General features: G+C 39.9%; 1 protein-coding gene across 3 annotated transcripts in view; it reads left to right on the top strand.

Moving 5' to 3' along the window:
- The window catches only part of PDSS2 (decaprenyl diphosphate synthase subunit 2), a 125,892-nt gene extending 110,576 nt beyond the window's left edge, over window positions 1-15,316 (top strand). For all 3 annotated transcript variants that reach the window (XM_074862219.1, XM_074862218.1, XM_074862217.1), the window contains 2 exons: window positions 2,026-2,061; window positions 13,057-15,316. In XM_074862219.1, coding sequence (XP_074718320.1) covers window positions 2,026-2,061; window positions 13,057-13,215 — 195 coding nt within the window. In that variant the 3' untranslated portion in view covers window positions 13,216-15,316. The remainder of the gene's footprint in view (window positions 1-2,025; window positions 2,062-13,056) is intronic.
- The last annotated feature ends 2,278 nt before the right edge of the window (window positions 15,317-17,594 follow it).

Here is a 17,594-nt window from a genome sequence, read left to right as displayed (position 1 = left end):
TCACTACTGACACATGGTGATCTTTGGTGTTCAGGAGGAGGGCTGACCTGAGTTGACTGTTTGTGTGTCTAATATGCTGGTAAGCAGATGCTTTTCTTTGAGGATCCAGAGCCCCAACATTCAGAAGCTGAGCTCCCCAGCCACGCAGTGAGACCTAGAAAGTTATCCAAGTTTGACAAAAGTGCATACCTTTTACAAATCAGGCTTAATACCTTTGAGGAAGCTAAACCAGATGCAGAAGTCTGATGTAAAAGGAAAAAAGAAAAAGTGTGTGTCTGAGATTGGGGTCAGTAAAAGTCAGACCCAAACTGCCATGAGAATAAAAAGAAAGAAAAAAAGCAAAGGTGCAGTTGTAGTAAAGAAGGCTTAGGAAACAGATTAAACAAGGTTGCTGCTTGGAGAAGCACAGCTGCCATTGACTTGAATGCTTGAGAGGAACAGAGCATGAGAAAATACTCTTGCTGTTGGTAATGTGTATTAGACGCGGGAGGAGGCATGCTGAGCACACCTCTTCTGGTATTGCTAAGACTAAAAAGCATCTTCCTCAACCATGTTGGCAAGTTCTCCACTGCAGTGTGAATCTGCATATAGGCAATCATTTGTTAAAGAACATATTTCTGGTGTGTTCTGATACACAATATAACTACTACATATATTTTGAAGAAGCTGCAAGATCCAACCGGTATGAATAAAAGTTGGCAAATCAAAGAGATGGGAATACACAAATAAGGAAGTAGTTATTGGCAGTGGTTTTGCTACTCCCAAATGCTATCAGGCTGTTTTCTTAATATGCATTCCAGAAAAGCTGATTCTTAAGAAGCTTAAAGAGAGTAATAAAGAGGTTTTGTGGATCAGTCCCCTTTCTCCTTCAGAGAAATCATTTTGTTATCTACTGTTTTCCTTCCTGTTCTGCTTGCTTAGTCTCTCGTTGGTTCTTTATTTTATTTTTCCTCCCTTACAAAAATTAATCTATTTTCTAAATCTGTGCCATCTCGGCAACATCTCTTCTAAGCTGTGCTTGCCACACAGTGTTCCTCTTCTCCTTATGCCAGTTGGCCTGCTCCTCTTGGCTGCTCTCTGAAGTCCCCACAGAGGACATGTAGATTAGGACACTACCTCTCCATCTTTTCAGGAGACACATTCCAGAAGAACTGAGGTTTGTGGTCTTCCCTTGTGGGGGCTAGAGGGAAAGAAACTGGCGATTTTATTTTTTTTTCTCACTGTGCCTGAAAAGAGAAGAGCTGGAGTTGGATGAGGTGATAATGATACAGCTGGATCTGACCTGAGGAAAGGGCTTCAGGTTGGTTGAGCAGGAATGCTCTGGGTCTGTCCGAGCACTGCCGCTGGGGGAGAAAGACATAGACATCTCTGCTACATCATGACAAAATTGAGAAATTTGGACAATGTACTTTTCTGTGTCTGGGTGAGAAGAAATTTAAAATTTATTCATACTTCTTTCTGAATGTGTTAGGAGTTTTAGGTTGTTTGTATCTGCTGCTTAAGTAAAGGGTGATGCTGATACTTGAATACAATTCTAAACCAAAAGCACCTCCAACGTAGGTCTAATAGCGCTGACATGGTCCTGACATCCCCTATTGAGAGCTCTAGACTATTACCTGTGTGCAAATCACTATAGAGATACATAGAGTTCTCTTTTAAGAAAATAAATCCTGTTATTGCTGATATGAAGTATGGTTTATTTCAGAATATCAGGGGAGAGATTGATTAATGCAAACAGCAAGACTTCTTAAGACCAAAACATTTTGGATTCAACAAATGTTTAACTACAAGTCATAATAAAAAACCCTAAAAATTTACATCGAGTATCTGCAGCTGTCATCTGAAACAGAACCATGTTGTATAAATGGGTAACACATTTGGTTGTATTTTAAGTTTTTCCATATCAACTTCCTAAAGAAAGTCGGATATGTTTAAAGTAGTAGCTCTTTTAATTGCATTCTTTATTCTTGCAACTCTAGTCTGTAGTATGTAACGTCTTACATAAAATCTCTCTTTCTCTTTAAGGCACAAGGAAGAGGAAATATAATGGACTACAAGAAGGTTGGTAAATTACATTTAGATCTCATTATTTTTAATGTTGTTTGTAATATTTTCAAGAATATTCTTGACGGTTGAGAGAAACTTCCTTATTAAAGTCAGGTTATAATTTGTGCGTGTGTATATGGAGGGAGAGAGAATGGCTTGTGCAATTTCTTGATTTTAAAAAGCCAGTAACAGTCAGCTGTACTGTAAATATCAAATGTAGCTATTTAATAATCATTTTTGCCATTCTTTATACCATTTGCTTCCCCAAGCTTGGTTTTGAAACCAGGCTTCTGACAGCTTTTGCTGTCACCTTTTTCTGCAGTCATTCGTGGGTTAGCTCCCATCAGTGGTCTCTCTATGTTGATAGAGTATGCTGTTACCTTTTTTTTAATCTCACCTTAATGCCATGACATCTATTAAAAAATATACATACACATGTTTTATAATCCGGTCCCCATTATAACTTTTAGCTAAGTCACACTGTATTTGCTACTGGGATGGCTCTATAGTAAAGGCAGACCTGAACTAACTAGTTTATCTACTGAAATTATCTGGGACACTGCTCTTAGAGAGCTGCAGGAGATGGCTGAGAGGTTCCCCTCATTAAATACTGGAGCACAGCATACTTGTGGTGGAGGCAGAAGATGACCCCAGCTCGCTCACTGAGCATGAGCCTGACTAGTTCTGAGTCTTAAGTAGATCATGAGGGTCCAGTTAGTTATCTCCAGCATCAATGGGAAATAATATATAAATTATTGAGCCACACGCATGATTGAGAATTGCTTCTTGAACTGGGCCTGAAGAGTGTTACAGCTATGACTGCTGCTAGTATGGAAAGGTAACACACAGGACAGGTCAGACTTTTATTATAATTATTCTGTATTAAGCAAATTTGTAATTCGGATTATTAAAAAAGCTTTCTGTCCATCCTTCCTCTTAGAAGATAAAAAGGATCTCAACCTTAGCTTGCTATTTAAAATCATCGTACTTTTAGTTCCTGATACAACCAAGACTTTCTAAATCACCAGTGAGAGCACTAAATTTTTTTCTTCTCAAGTATGTCTGAGTATCTGAGATACTTCTGTGAATATTTAAGCTCGGCTACTTGCTTTTGTAAGTCCAGAATGGATTTTCTCCTTTTAATTGTTAGAACTGTGATCCACCCAATGTCATTTCCATAGTTTTTTAAAAAAAAAAAAAGGGGAGGGGGGAGAAGGTAGAGAAGCATCTAAAATTGCTTTACTGAATTAAATATTTGTCACTGTATTCTGTATTTTGACTGAAATGATTTCGTATTTTGGATCTTTCCCATGAAATTTAAAAACTTATAGTGTGCTTAGGCAACTTGGACACTTGAATAAAAGGAAAGGAAGGAGGAAAAGCCCTTCAAGTTTTCTCTTTTGAGCAATTGACTTCAGCCAGAAAGCATCTGATTTTATTAGCTCTGGGTAATCATCTCTTAGACAAACACAGATATTATGAGTTCAGTAATGACAGTGAAAAATTCTGCATGGTTTTTGTGAGCTCAAACAATAATCAGCTCTGGCTTTTGTAGAAGCAAGTTTCAAAACGATCATGTCACGTCCCTTTCTTCTATGTTTCTTTGTTTAAAATAAAAGTGGCCATTAGTTACATCCATGCTAAGAGAACCAGTAACCTGTAGCTCACCCCAGCATAGTACCTTGGCCAGTGCATGCACACAGCCAGTTAGAAGGCATGTATTTAGAATTTAATATTTCTTTTTTGCCCTTTGCTGTGTTGTCTTTATTTCTACATCACTAGAGTCAATGTTTTGCACGTTGCTCAGTCTTTTCTTCTCAGCATCAAGGTTCCCTCTCATCTTTCTATTCAGTTGCTAGAATTACTTTAACATTCCTAACCAAATCTGGGGGCTTGTTTCTCAGAGTCTCCAAATTATCTCCTCTTTAATTTTGTAAAAGCAAAGGTCACCAAAATTAGCTATAGAACTTCTGAAAATTTGCATTACTTTTGTTCTCTTAATTTTTATTATGAACGTCAGTATGCCACTTAGTTGAGATAAAAATGCTGTTCCTTTAGTTGAATTCATAGATATATGTATACAAAAATTGTTATCTGTTTAGCCTGCTTAAGAATATTTTACCTTACTCACTATGGCTTTCAATTAAAATAATGAATAAAGATAAATTTGAGAAATTGAGATCCACCCATTTAACAGGCCTCCTTAAAAGGCAAAGGTCCTATTTCAATTTTGAGACTGCTCAAGAATTTTGAATCGTTCTTTTTATGCATGTTATTAAAATGGTACCCTGATTTTTTTTCACTGACAAAAAATAATATCTAGATGGTACCATTAAATTTAGTGAGGGGTCTGACATAAATATAGAAGTGAAATACTTTCTATTAATTAGGTCTAAGACTGTCATGTCGTTAAGGTCACTATGTTCTACAAAATTTTTTAGTATTTTTTTTTCTCCCAGATTTTCTCAATGTTTTTATCAGAAGGGCTTTGATATCACAAAAGACTTATTTTAAGGTCTCTGTTTCTGAATATATTTTCTCACATTAGTATCTGAATGTTTCACTCTCTTTTTTCCTATACTATCACACCGCATCCAGACAAATTATTGATCCATCATTGTGGTGTTTGAAAGTCTCTTCCAGAGATTAAAAAGTAGCTTCAGCTCTGTTTTAGTGGAGATGTTCAGATGACAAAAGAGAAGGTACCAAGATATGGCAGGGACAAAATTCATGTATGTCACTGAAACAGACAGCAACTTTCCTGTCACCCTCGTTTGTATGTGGGATTTTTGGTAAAAATCTCAGACTTTTTAAAATCAAAAAGCTTTTATCCATTTTGCATGCAAGATAAGCTGTGTAATTCTAAAACAACAAATTGAGAGTCTCAATTTAATTGATACTATTTTATAATACTGATTAAAAACTCTCCACTGAAGTGAAGGCCTTAATGGTGCTTGGCATTATAGAGACTTGTTAAATGAGTGTACCAAAGGCACAGCTAGTAGCAGACATGAGTAAGCTAGGAATAATTCTTGTTTTCTGGCTAAGGCTCTAGAAAAATTATAAGATAAGGCTAAATAAAGAAATAAGTCTTGTGTTTTGCAGCAAATTAGTATGCTACTGCAAGGATTTGTTGTTTTTTTTCTAAATGTGATATTGAGAAAAGATAAATTAAGTCAAGTGAAAGAGAATGTAACAAAACTCTTTTTTTTTTTTTGCTGTAGCCCTGTCCATTTGCTCTGCTCTCTGTCATTCCTTGTCATGCCTTTCTTCCAAACTGGCAGGGGAAATATGGTACATCACCATAGCATGCTGTGACATACTTTGTTGGTTCGTATATGAAACACTGTGCATGACGTTAACACAGGGAGCAGATTTTGTACAGTACTGAAAGAAGCATGAGTCAAGAAGTGGTAGATCCAGCCATTCATACACTGCATGGCACTAGCGTCTTGACTTCCCATACGGTAGGAAAGAGAGAAGAAAAATGGGAAAGGTCACGTTCAGAAACGAGGTTTCTCAGTGGTAGCCTACTGTCATGCAACTAATAAATAACAACAACACAGTGCCATCAGTTGCATTAGCAAGAGTCGCATGGCTCCCCTTCCCCATCTCACTGCTGACTGCCATGGTTAGTGCATTCGTCCTGCTGCAGTGCTGTCAGCAGAGCAGGTTCACAGTCCCGTGGTGTAAATGACAGCAGTCCTGCAGTTTTGTTTGTTTAAATGCCAGAGAATCATCATGTGTCATGGGACTATAGGCCATAGGCTATTCACTGTCTTGCTCCTGAAATGCAGCAAAGAGTTAAAAACAGGGTTGTTGTTTGTAGATGCTTATGACCTGTGGTTATTTTCCATTAAAATTTTCTTGTATGTTTTGGAGCAGCCACTGCCATTAGTTGCTTTTGTTACATATATTAAAAAAACATAATAGGCAGTGATTTAATGAATATGGGGTTTTTTAGATGTGTTAGTAATAATACAAAAGCAGTCAAAACCATTCAGAAGAAGCAATTTTCTCCTTTGTTGAAATTAACCCTATCTGAATTATCAAGGTGTACATCCAATACCAAAAATCAGTTGTATCTTTGTTTTTAATTAGTGGATATTTTCCATGCCTTCTTTGGGGTGAGAATCCAGCACAACTTTTGTTTCATTAAAGCAAACAACTATTACATGTTTTAACATAAATGTCAAGTTAATTGCTTATGTATGCTAAGATGACAATTAACAATCAGTGTTTGCATTAATGTAATTTAAGAAAGTCATGCTTTTTGGCAAGATTTCATCACTTCACTACCATCATTTAGATTTAAAAGCTAGTGGGCCTTGTTAAGTTCATTGTGAAAGACATGGAAAGGCATAACGAGGACGAGTTGGTATCTCTTCTAAAATAGTAAAGGGTCTGTACAATCAATCAGTGTCTTGGGATGAGTTGTAATTTTTTTGGCAAAGTGTGCTACAAGAACTGCCTAACAGCTGGAGTAGCAGTGTTCCCTGTAAGCAGGCCATCTTTCCTCTGCTGTTGGGGGTGACTCTCTCCAGATTTGGTTTCTTCCTAGATAGGGTGTTTTTGAGTTTGAAGTAAAAAGATAATTTTTCTGTTTGTCAGATGAGTAAGGAAAATAAATCCTGCTCTACTAATGGAAGTTTCTGCAGAGTGTTTATGCCCTTTAAAGATGCATTTCTTTACCTTTTCTATAGAAAAAGTTTCTAAGCAAATATTGGATAAATACTGCCCCAATTTCAACTGCCATATCATGCCACATATAGCCAATGAAGATTTAAAAAAAAAAAAAAATTATCTTATGACATAGCAATGCAAATAAATGATTGTCCAGCCCATTTTGGGAAGAAGGAAGAGCATTACCCTGTGTCCAACCACAAAAACTGTAAGAATGGATGCTGAGACATTCCAAGGTACTTAAGAAACAAAGGAAAAATTTGACAAAATTGATCTACTTGATGTGAAACATGTTGGTACCCTTTCAAAGTAACATTTCAGCAGTCTAAAACATCAGTGCTTATTGAGCATGGTGTTCCCACAAAAGAGAAAACAAATTTAGAAAATCAGTGCAGAACACTGCAAACACTTAGAGCATTATTCAGTCACTTGGCTACAGATCAATTTAAATTTTGTGTTTTGGGGTTTCTTTTTGTTTCAGTGAGTACTGTGCACTTCAGAATTATAGAATGTTTTAGCTCACTTCAAGATCAGAGAGAATTCATGATGTTTGAAGATTTCAGTTTATAAGAAATTTAGCTGTTCAGGATCATTCTTCTAAACAAAAAAAATCTGAAATTACTTGTTGATGTCTTGTCACTTAAACAATTAATCCTAAATTTGACCATTGCAAAAAAAAAAAAAAAAAAGACTTTATGTTTGAAGGGAGAATGAGAAACTGAGTCTAGTATGGCCAAAATATTCACCATATATTCAGGGAGCCTCCCCTTCCCCCCCCCCCCCGCCCCCCAAATTTGTTGTTCCCTACGCTATCTGAAAGGAATCTGTTTTCCTTTGGGTAGGAAATAAGGCAGAAAAGTCTCAGCAGACAAGATTTGAAGTTGGTTTTCTTTGTACTTAAACACCTGCTTAGTTTTTGTCTCCTTTAATTCTTCAGTCTCCAAAATCCAGCAGTCCCTAGTTTGCCTCTTTGACCTCTTGCTGCCCTCCGACAAGCCTTTCTGTCTGACAGCAATCTAGAACAGTTGGTCTGAAAGGCAAATACTTAACTTCTGTGGTATGGGTGAGAAATTTGCTCTTCGCTTTTTTAAAACAAAGGGACTGGGAAACATAGTACTTCGAGCTCTACTTTATTCACAGAATCACACAATAATTTAAGTTGGAAGGGACCTCTGGGGGATGTCTGGTCCAACCTTTCATTCGAAGCAGAGCCAGTATGGGTTTGCTCGGTTGAGTTTTGAGTATCTGCAAGGACAGAGATTTCACAGACAACCTGAGCGATCTGTTCCAGTGCTTGACCTCCCTCCCAGTGGAAAATAATTTCCTTGGGTCTAATCAGCATTTCCCGTGCTGCAACCTGCCTCTTATCCCTTCCATGTGCACCTCCAAGAAGAGTCCAGTTCTGACTCCCTTGCCCATGAGGCGGGTGGAACAGCAATAACAGCCTTCTCTTCTTAAGGCTGAAATAAGCAGTTCCCAGCATTTCCTTGTAGACCATGTACTGCTCCAGCCCTGTACCATCTGGGTAGCCTCCCACTGCACTTGCTGTAGTATGACAACGTCTTTCACTTAGTGGGAAGCCCAAAATTGGGCACAGCACTCCAGACACGGTCCCACAAGCCCCAAATAAGGGCAGTAATTGCTTGCTGAGTACACTTGTTAACATGGCCCAAGAAGTGGTTGATGATCTTTGCTACAAGGACACGCTGCTTCAGGAAAAAAATGTGTGTAGATAACTAACTATGAAGGAAAAAGAGTATAGTTGAAACATCAGAAAAACAGGATGTGGACCTCTTGGCCTGTTAGTCATCAACTTGAAATTAGTTGAATGTTGTCAAATCTAGTTAGAGGCAACTTCTGTTGGATGACTATTTAGTATCATAACTTGCAGTTGGTTTGGAGATTCACCACCACCATCACCATTTCATAACTCTTTGTATATTTGTAACAGATCAGTAGAATCTAAAAGCTGTGTAGATCCTATCAAGGTTGTTAACCCAAATGTAGAATATCCCTTATGAATTGCCTAAATACTTAATAAAAATACTCCAAACATTAATTCTACAAAGTAGGAGCAGGAATGCAAATTCACTGCAATTTTATATATGGTATGACCTAAACAACACAGGCTTTATTTTATTAATCTTAGTTTTAACATCTTACTAACTTATAAGCAGAGAGATGGCACACACGAGCATACTCTCTTGGTTTTATGGTGGACTTAGAAGGGTAAGTCAGTGAACAGAGAAGTAAAGTTCTCATCCGTAAGCATCCCTTCTATTCCCGTGTGTAGGGCCAGAACCATGAATGGACTATATATGGTTACATGGCTATTGCTCCAAAACTACCTCTATTTTGTCCAGTAGTTTTTAATGTGAGAGATGGAAGCAGTCCTGAGATCAAGGCCTTAAACCCAGATCCCCCTTTTCATAGAAAGTGGCTACTGTTCTGGGCTTTGGTTCTGTTCTTGGCCCAGCAAACCTCAGAGGGTTGAGTGGGAAATGCCCCAGCTCCAACTATTTGGTGCTTATGGTTGTCTCCTGAAGGATATGAAATGGAAGCTTGAAACCAAGGTGCTGATATAAAACTCATTTTGCCAAGGGACAGTCTTCAACAGCAATCGATGGCATGTTCCCGTTTATTTGCAGGACGTGCCTAGAGCGTGTGGGTGCAGAGGGAGATAGTGGAAAGCAGCCTTAAAGTTGGAAGGGCCCAGAAAGCATCCCTCTTGGTTTGCTGGTATAAGATGACTGAAGAGAAGGAAATGACGAGAAGGGAAGAGACTGGAAAAATAGAGCCCAGTCTCTCACTCGGCAGTTTGTCCTCCTGTGTGTATTCAGAGCACTCAAAATGAGAAACCCTCAGCACTTCTTTCCATATCTATTTTCTTTCACTCTTTCTGTAACTCTTGATCAGAGCCATCCCTCCTTCCAGACAAAGACTAGGGAATGAGAAGAAATGAAGATAAATTCATTGCAGGTCAAATGGATGAGGCTGGGCTTAGCACAGGTAGAACAGGCTGAACGGAGCGAGGCTCTTGATGTGCTCTGTTCTCAGTGCTCAGCCAGGCATCATTTTTCCCAGACTGTGAAGATAATGATGCTGCTGTTGCTTTTCCTTAGATTCATAGAACAACCTTCAGACATAAAACTCTGGCGTTCTGAGCTTCATGTGTACCAGGCAAAACTGTCAGGCCTGGTCAATGTCTGAATATATTGAGGAGAACAGAAGGTGCTGAAGGAAAACATTGCTGGTGTGTTGTGCAAGGGCATCACTTCTCATCTGAGTCTTAACTTGGCTGCACTATTGAAAGACTATTCTTTAAGCTGAATTTAAATAACCAAAATAGAGTTGGTGATTTTTTTTTTCAGATTCTTGGCACCTTTAGAATGAAGTAGGGCTTTAGTGCCAATGGTCTGAACAAAAGCCTGAAAGTTAAAATGCAGTATTCCAGCGTATCTAGCAGTTCAGCTGAAGAAAACTGTTGAAGCAATCTGTATTTTGACTTGTATTCAGTTTTAATTATTGAACTCCATTCTGAGGAAGGTTGTATTTTAATGATGGATGAAATTGTTCCTACAAGTGAAAATATGTTTGATGCACAACATGATGCCATATAAGTAGAGACTAAAAGAGCGGATTCCTCTATTTAGAAAAAATGAAAGAGGGGGCTTAATTAAATTTTATAAAGTAACAAATAAAAGCAGTTAATTTTGCTTTTCTGTTTATTTGCCTCAAAAATTAGCTGCTCCTATCCAAATGAAATTAAAAAGTAATACATCTAAACTGGATATATTGATATTTTTTTTTTACTATGTGCTTAGTTTGTGAAGTTCATTACATAAAATCATTGAAGCTCAAAAATTGAGAGTGTGAAAGTGTAACTGTGTAATACAACTAACAGTACAGCTGAAGTCTTAAATTAGGGTTTTTTCACATACACCAGGGCTACTGAAGCCTGATTTCCTTTGGAGTTATATGCTGTATTTCTTTAATAACTATCCCACTACAAGAAGCCCAATTTGTACTCTTTTTTTTTTTCCCCCTTTTTTTTTCTTGTTCTTTTTTTTTTTTCTCTTTTATAACCCCAGCTGAGATAGAGGCAGTGTGCAGTCTGGTTAATCCAGACTGGTTTGCCACAGTGTATGCTTGTTTGAGTTGACCAACTGATTCTGCAAATGGAATATAAAACAGATAAGTTCTTAAGGACTATAAATTGTTTGTTACATAGGATGATCTCCAGCTGGAAAGCTAAGGAAGGAGCCTGCCATATGAGCAGGTATCTTTCATTCTGAGGTTCCTTGAACTTTGCTTCGAAACATTAGTAGCAGATTAGTCTGATTTTTGTCTAGTGATTCCTCTGCATATAGTTTGACATGAGCCTTGCAATTGTCTTGGCTTCAAGGCACTACGTGTGTCTCAGGGCTTACACAAGACAAGTGTGTAAATGGATTGTGTCCTTGCATTAGGATTCTCCCCCTTCCCAGATTTTGGTGTTATAAGTAAGTCATAGAACATATATGCAATCATATATGCTTAAGCTAAGCTCCTCTGACCTTTGACCAGTTTGAAGACTTCTTAGGAGCTATTTTCTTTCCTGTTTACATCTCAGTATATACTTAGATGAGTATTACAAGGTACACTAAACCTTTTTAATGAGCTTTAGCAAAGCAGCAGAGTTTGCTTCAAGATGTGTGGGTTCTACTATCTTGCAAAGTTGTGCCTCAAGGAAGAGAGAAGAAACACCTTTTCACACTGCTAGCATACCCCATCTCGCCTATCCCCACCTTTGCTGTGGAGCTGTGGTTACATGGCTGATTCCCATTCGTTAGAAGACATGTTGAATTAGCTATGCAATGCATTTATGCCTCAGGGCAAGTTCCTTTCCAGCGCACAGTGCAGGAAGATTCTAACTGAAGTGGAGAATAAAATTTTTATGAACTGGGACTTGAACACTCAAGTGCTGTAATATGCTTTCAGCTAATTTCATCTTTAAATACAGATAATGAATCCACTTCAGTTTGTATTCACATAAGAAATGTTGTTCATTGTGTATGAATGCAAGTATCTATATAAAATGGGTGACTTTTACAATGTAGTCATAGCTTAGATTTTTTTTTAATGTGATTTAAACTAGATTGATAAGGTTATACTGATGTATTTGTAAATTAATTGGGGCATTGGGCTGTGTATTGGAGAAAAAAACAATTTATAAAACGGTGTATGATTAGTTACCTGTGTTCAGGAAAAGCCCTTTTTTTAAAAGCTGATACAGTGATTGATGTAAGCCAGCTATGAAAGCCAGGTGGGTCACATTAAAGATCATGAAATGCTGTCATGCTTTTGGGATAATCAAATCCGAAGATCCACCTGGCCTTGGTTCCCAGGCTCTGGCATGAGGCATCAGCCTGGAGTAGGTCTGGGGACACCTGTATTTTAGGGTGGAAAACAACAGTGTTTCATGACACTCTCATGATGCTGTTCAGGAAAAAATAATAATTAAAAATAAAAAAGCCCTTAAGTGTTGATTACTGTTTAGAGCTTCCACTAAGTTGCAACACTGGGATAAAACATTTTTTGTTTGTGTTATTTCATAGGAAATTTAACCTGTTATTTACCGAAGTTTTTTAGGTACCAAATCTTTCCAACAGCTTGCCATGAAATGTCTGTTATTCCATGAAAATATTTTCTTTTTCATAGGGTGTATCACCAAACCATTGTCAAATTCCCTAGCCTTACCAAAGAAGATGAGTTTGCATGGATAGAGCTCAGTATGATAAAGTTTAACACATTTTACTGACAAAATATGCTTTTGTCCACTGTACCAAATGTTAATCATATGGTATATAAATAGAAGCCTGTATTACAAAAGACAAGAGTTCAACGTGTGTCATCCTGTGCCTGTTTCCAAAAACAGAGGATGAAATGGGTGTTCATAAAATCCAGTTTTTGACTGCAGAAAACAAGGGTGTGAGTGAGTGGCTGGTCTGCCAGTTCTGTACAAAAGCTCTCAGGCAGTGGCTTAGATATGAAATGCCCAGATATTTAAAAACGTTGTGGGTTGGTTTTTTTTTAATTAAGTATGCCCTTTGGAGAGCCAGCATCTTTCAGGCTATGAAGTAATGGGTGATATAGGTTAAATTACCCACAGTTTTGCTGTAGTGGGGAGCCAAAACAGAGCAGCTGAGAATGTTTAAGCGCGTTGTCTGATGGCTTTGGTTCTTTCCTTTACCTCGGGAAGGGGCGGTGGAAGCCCTGTGCTCTCAGAGATAATTGTGCGTGCGGCACTGCCAAAACCCCCCACATTGTGCCTGTGTTTTCTGACAGCTGCAGGAAGCGATCAAGGCCGGCAAAGGTGTGACTTCTGCCATCGACCTCTGCCGCTGCCACGGAAACAACGCGCTGGCGGCCCTGGAGAGCTTCCCTCCCTCCGAGGCCAGGGCCGCCTTGGCCAACATCGTCTACGCCGTGACCAGGTTTCCCTGACCCGCTGTCCCAGGAGGAGATGCTCTCCCTCCGCAGGTGGGAGCAACCCTGCGGGGGCGCCAACAATGCCCCGCACTGCTGGTCACCTCATCGTCCGTCCTGACCGAGGAACGCACGCCGGCCGCCGCCACCACCAGCAAAATTCAGGAGGGGGAAGTAAAAAAGGTCACAGCCAGCTTTCGCTTGTTGTGCCAGAAGCACACTTGAGGCTGCACCGGTAGAAATAATTAATGAGTCCCTTTTCCGTGACCTCAGCAAATGGACAGGAAATAAGTCGGTATTGATTGGGCACCGGCGGGGACGGCGCCAGGGCGGAGGCCGGTGGTTTTCCTGCCCAAGGGAGGGATGGAGGGGCGTGAAGATCCAGGTGTCACAAGAAACCTGCTCAAACCTGCCCAGAGAGAGTGAGCTGCCAAAGCCGGGAGTTAACATACGTGCTTATCAAGGGGAAGGGTGTTTTGGGGCATTAATGGGGGGAAATCCTCTCTCTGTCTGCATGCAGTCATGTCTCCTCACACTGTTTTTATGTATTCAAATGTAAAATTACCCTGTGCCTAATGTTTTCTGTATTTGAGAAACTTGCTGAGAAAATGTGTCAAGCATGGTAAGTAGGAGCTTTAAAATATTTAATCAAATATTAATTTGGCTCTGTTAAGGGAACTGATTGCCTGGGTTTTATACTGTGAGTATATAATATGTTGCTCTGGGTCAAAGAATGAGGTTTTTCCAACTCTTCTGGGGGAGGGAATATCCCTCCCTCAGATCCAGCAGTTTGTTTCAACACCGTCTTACACAAAAGAATTTCCTAGGTTTGTGACACTTGCGTTCATTTAAGCCAAATAAATGTTAATTTGTAAGGCTAGACATCGGCCTTTGGCAGAAAGGAAGAAGAAGTGCTCTTCTGTGAGTACAGTCTTTCACCGCACTGAATAAAATGCAGAAAATAGTGGAGAAGTTTTGAACCTCAGTGTGTTGAATTTTAAAGTCCAATTACAACAGCATATAAGGTGTATCAGAAGCCTGCAATTTGAGACCGTCTCTGTTTTGTTCATAGGAGATGATTTTTGTGGTTTGCATGCATGCAATCTGAGAACGCCGTTGACAAGAAGGCTGAGTTTACATAAATGATCTAGATTGAGACTCAGCTACCTTTCTTCCTTCTGTGGTGTAATTACAGCCCAATCTGGAGACAGCTAGCACAGCAAACAGATTTCATTACATCCCTCACTCAAACACTAAGTGGAGTTATTTCTGTTAAATTCTCTCCTCCCTCCTTCTCCCCCTGCACTTCTTCCCCGTCACACAGCTTGTTTGTCGTAAACCAGTGTGTTGCATTCCACCGAATGCAAAATATAAATAAAAACTCTATCCTCTAAAAATATACTGAAAATACATCCTGCATAATGTACATAATATTCTGTGTAATATATACCTATATTATACCATAATATTATATGTATAATAAGCAACCTTGAGACACAATCTTTGTTTAGGAGCAGCATCCAGAACTCAGGACTTGCTTTGTTCTGGAGAATGGCTTCAACATCAGACCCCTTCTTGCTTGCACTTTCTTTTTCATGCCTGCCCTGGCATTTTCTCTCTTCCCAAGACCCTGGCAGTTCTGCCTGAGTTTGTGCTGTTGCTGCAGCAGGAGGCTGAAGACAGAAGAGGAGCACTGAGAAGCATGGACTAGCCCAGTCAGTGGCAGTTACAGGCATCTGCCTTAGCTAACCACTGTACGTTTTCACCTGTGAAGTTCCATGAAGTTTTGCTAATGTAAAACATGTGCTTGAAAGAAATACCTAAATTCAACCACAGTTATATTTCAGCTTTTTTTGGCTCTGATTTTTACATATTACATACAGTAGGAGCCATACATCATCTTCATTTTGTCTTGCATCTACACTAATTGGTTCATAATGATTTAGGACCGCTAGAAGCTTGGTTCTGCTGGAGATATTCCGAGCCATCTCACCTCAGTTGTGTGAAAGAAATACGAAACATACTGCAAAATTGTGTACGCCTGGTTTATTTTTTCACAAAAGTACAATTTTTTTTTACTTGTACTCTTTACTAATAAAGGGAAATCAGCAAAAATTAATTACTTTTTTTGTATTTTTATCACCAGAATGTTCTGATTGCTCTTAAGCTATTCTTCAACCTTAATTAAAAAAAAAACCATGAATTGTCCCTTATCATCAAGTAATCTTATATTTAAGATATTTGCCTGTAATTGAGAAATTTTTGTTGTCTCGTTTTCTCCAGGTAAACTACAAGCAAAGTATTATACCCCTCTGTCAAACTCTGAGTGAATCAGTCATTGCTGTGTATTAATACACTCCTGACACTTTATACAGTTTCTGAGCAATGGTGGAACCTTAAGGACATTCTGCTTTTATTTTTATCTCCTTGATTCCTTTTCCCCACCTGCCTCTATAAGGGAGAGGAAGGTCTCTGTGGTCTGGGGAGTGGCTGAGGAAGGCATTCGCACCATTTACTTCAGTTATCCAGCTACTCAACCAGACATAGCTATCAGCTGCTCCTCTGAACTTATCCCAGGTATTGTGATCCTGGACCATTCCACAGGTGCATAAAATATAGCACAAGGTCCCAAGTGCTTATTAAACCAAACTAAATTAATCTCCTACAAAGACCACATCTGCAGGGACTAGAATGGCTGTTTCATAAGTCTGCAGTGGAAAGTCATTTAACTGCCAGCTGAGTATTTCCAGCTCCACAATTGTGATAACACCGTATAGGAAGGTTGTTTGGAAAATGAGGTGCTTAAAAAAATAGAAATGTTGGCTGGAAGGGACTGCTGAAAGTCATCTAGTCAAATCTGTTTAAAGTGGATGGTTGCCAACATGAAGTCTGGTCTTGGAAACCACCAGGGATGGAGCTTCCACAGGTTGCCCATGCAGCCTGTCCCAGTGCTGCTCCACCTTCCTTGTGAAGGAGTTTTCCTGATGTCCAGCATGAACCTCCCTCACCATAGCTGGTGACCATTGTCCATTATTTATCACCTGCCACTGCTGTCTTTGCTAATTCCCTATCCTGCAGCTGTGTGCTGCAGTTCAGTTGCCCATTGGCCTCCTCTTACCGGCCGGAGCAGCCCCATCTCTGTCAGCCTCTCCTGGTGGCCATGTGTACTAGGCCCGGACTAATGGGGTAGTCCTCCAGTGACCTGCATGACTTTCATACCATCCCTGTTGGGCTGTGAGCCCAAAATAGGCCAGTTCAGGAGCAGACTCACTGGGTACGGTAAAGAGAACAAAAATTTATCCTGATGTATGGGGTCTTGCTGTGATGGAGTTAATTTTCTTCGTAGCATCCCATATGGTGCTGTGGTTTGGATCTGTGACCAAAACAGTGTTGCTGACACACCAGTGTTTTAGCTATTGCTCAACAGTGCTTGCATAGCACCAAGGCTTTCTCTGCTCCTCGTTCTGATGCCCAGTGCGTGGGTTGGGGGTGCGCAAGGGACTGGAAGGGGGCACAACTGGGACAGCTGGCCTGAACTGACCACAGAGATATTCTGCACCATATAGCATCATGCTCAGCGATAAAAACGGGATGGGGTGTGGGGGTGTTCCAGGGGGTCTGTTGCTTGGGGAGTGTCTGGGCATCGGTCAGCTGGTAGTGATTGCTTTTGCATCACTTGTTTTCCTTTGTTTTGTTCCGTTTTCATTTTTTTCCCTTTTACCTGTTAAACTGTCTTTTAACTCAACCCACAAATTTTCTCACTGTTGCCCTTCTGATTCTCTCCCCCATCCTGCTCTGAGTGAAGAGCTGTGAAGTGCTTAGCTGCCATCTGGGGTGAGTCCCCCACAGTCCTTTTTGGCACCCCATGCAGGACACGTAGAGTTCAAGATAACGACATATTTGACTGGAGTGTGCTAGGGGGAACTTACTATACCTGTTCAGCTGCTGCTGGTCGCATTGTTGACTTCTTGATGCAGGTTTATTTGTTCCCTTACCCACTCCATGCCATGCTCCCTCTCTTGCTGTACATCAAATTTGAGAGCTTGTTAAATGCTGGGTTTGGCTTTTGCAGTTTGCTGTGCCATGTAGCACTTGGTTGTGTTTTGCTGAGGAGAACTATGATGAAAGCACTGGCCCTGAGCCCAGTCTGGTGTTTGGGCCCTGCGTTGCTGCTGTCCCAGTACTTCGGGAACCATCTCGTGGAGACAATTAACAATTACACCTTTTCCCTCTTTTCCTCAGAGCTAGTTTGTGGAGGAAACAAAGAACGGCACCTTCCCCTTTCATCTCCTGCAGAGTAGTTGCTTTCCACTGTGTTACAATGACTCTTCAGTGTTTTGAAAATGCCTGAGCAATCAGAATGCTCACACTGGTGTGTCTCAAGAATCTGTTTCCAG

Source organism: Strix uralensis, chromosome 3 (assembly GCF_047716275.1).
Source record: "Strix uralensis isolate ZFMK-TIS-50842 chromosome 3, bStrUra1, whole genome shotgun sequence".
NCBI lineage: Eukaryota > Metazoa > Chordata > Aves > Strigiformes > Strigidae > Strix > Strix uralensis.
Note: the sequence above shows the minus strand (reverse complement) of the source record. Positions and strands in the feature narration are given on the sequence as shown.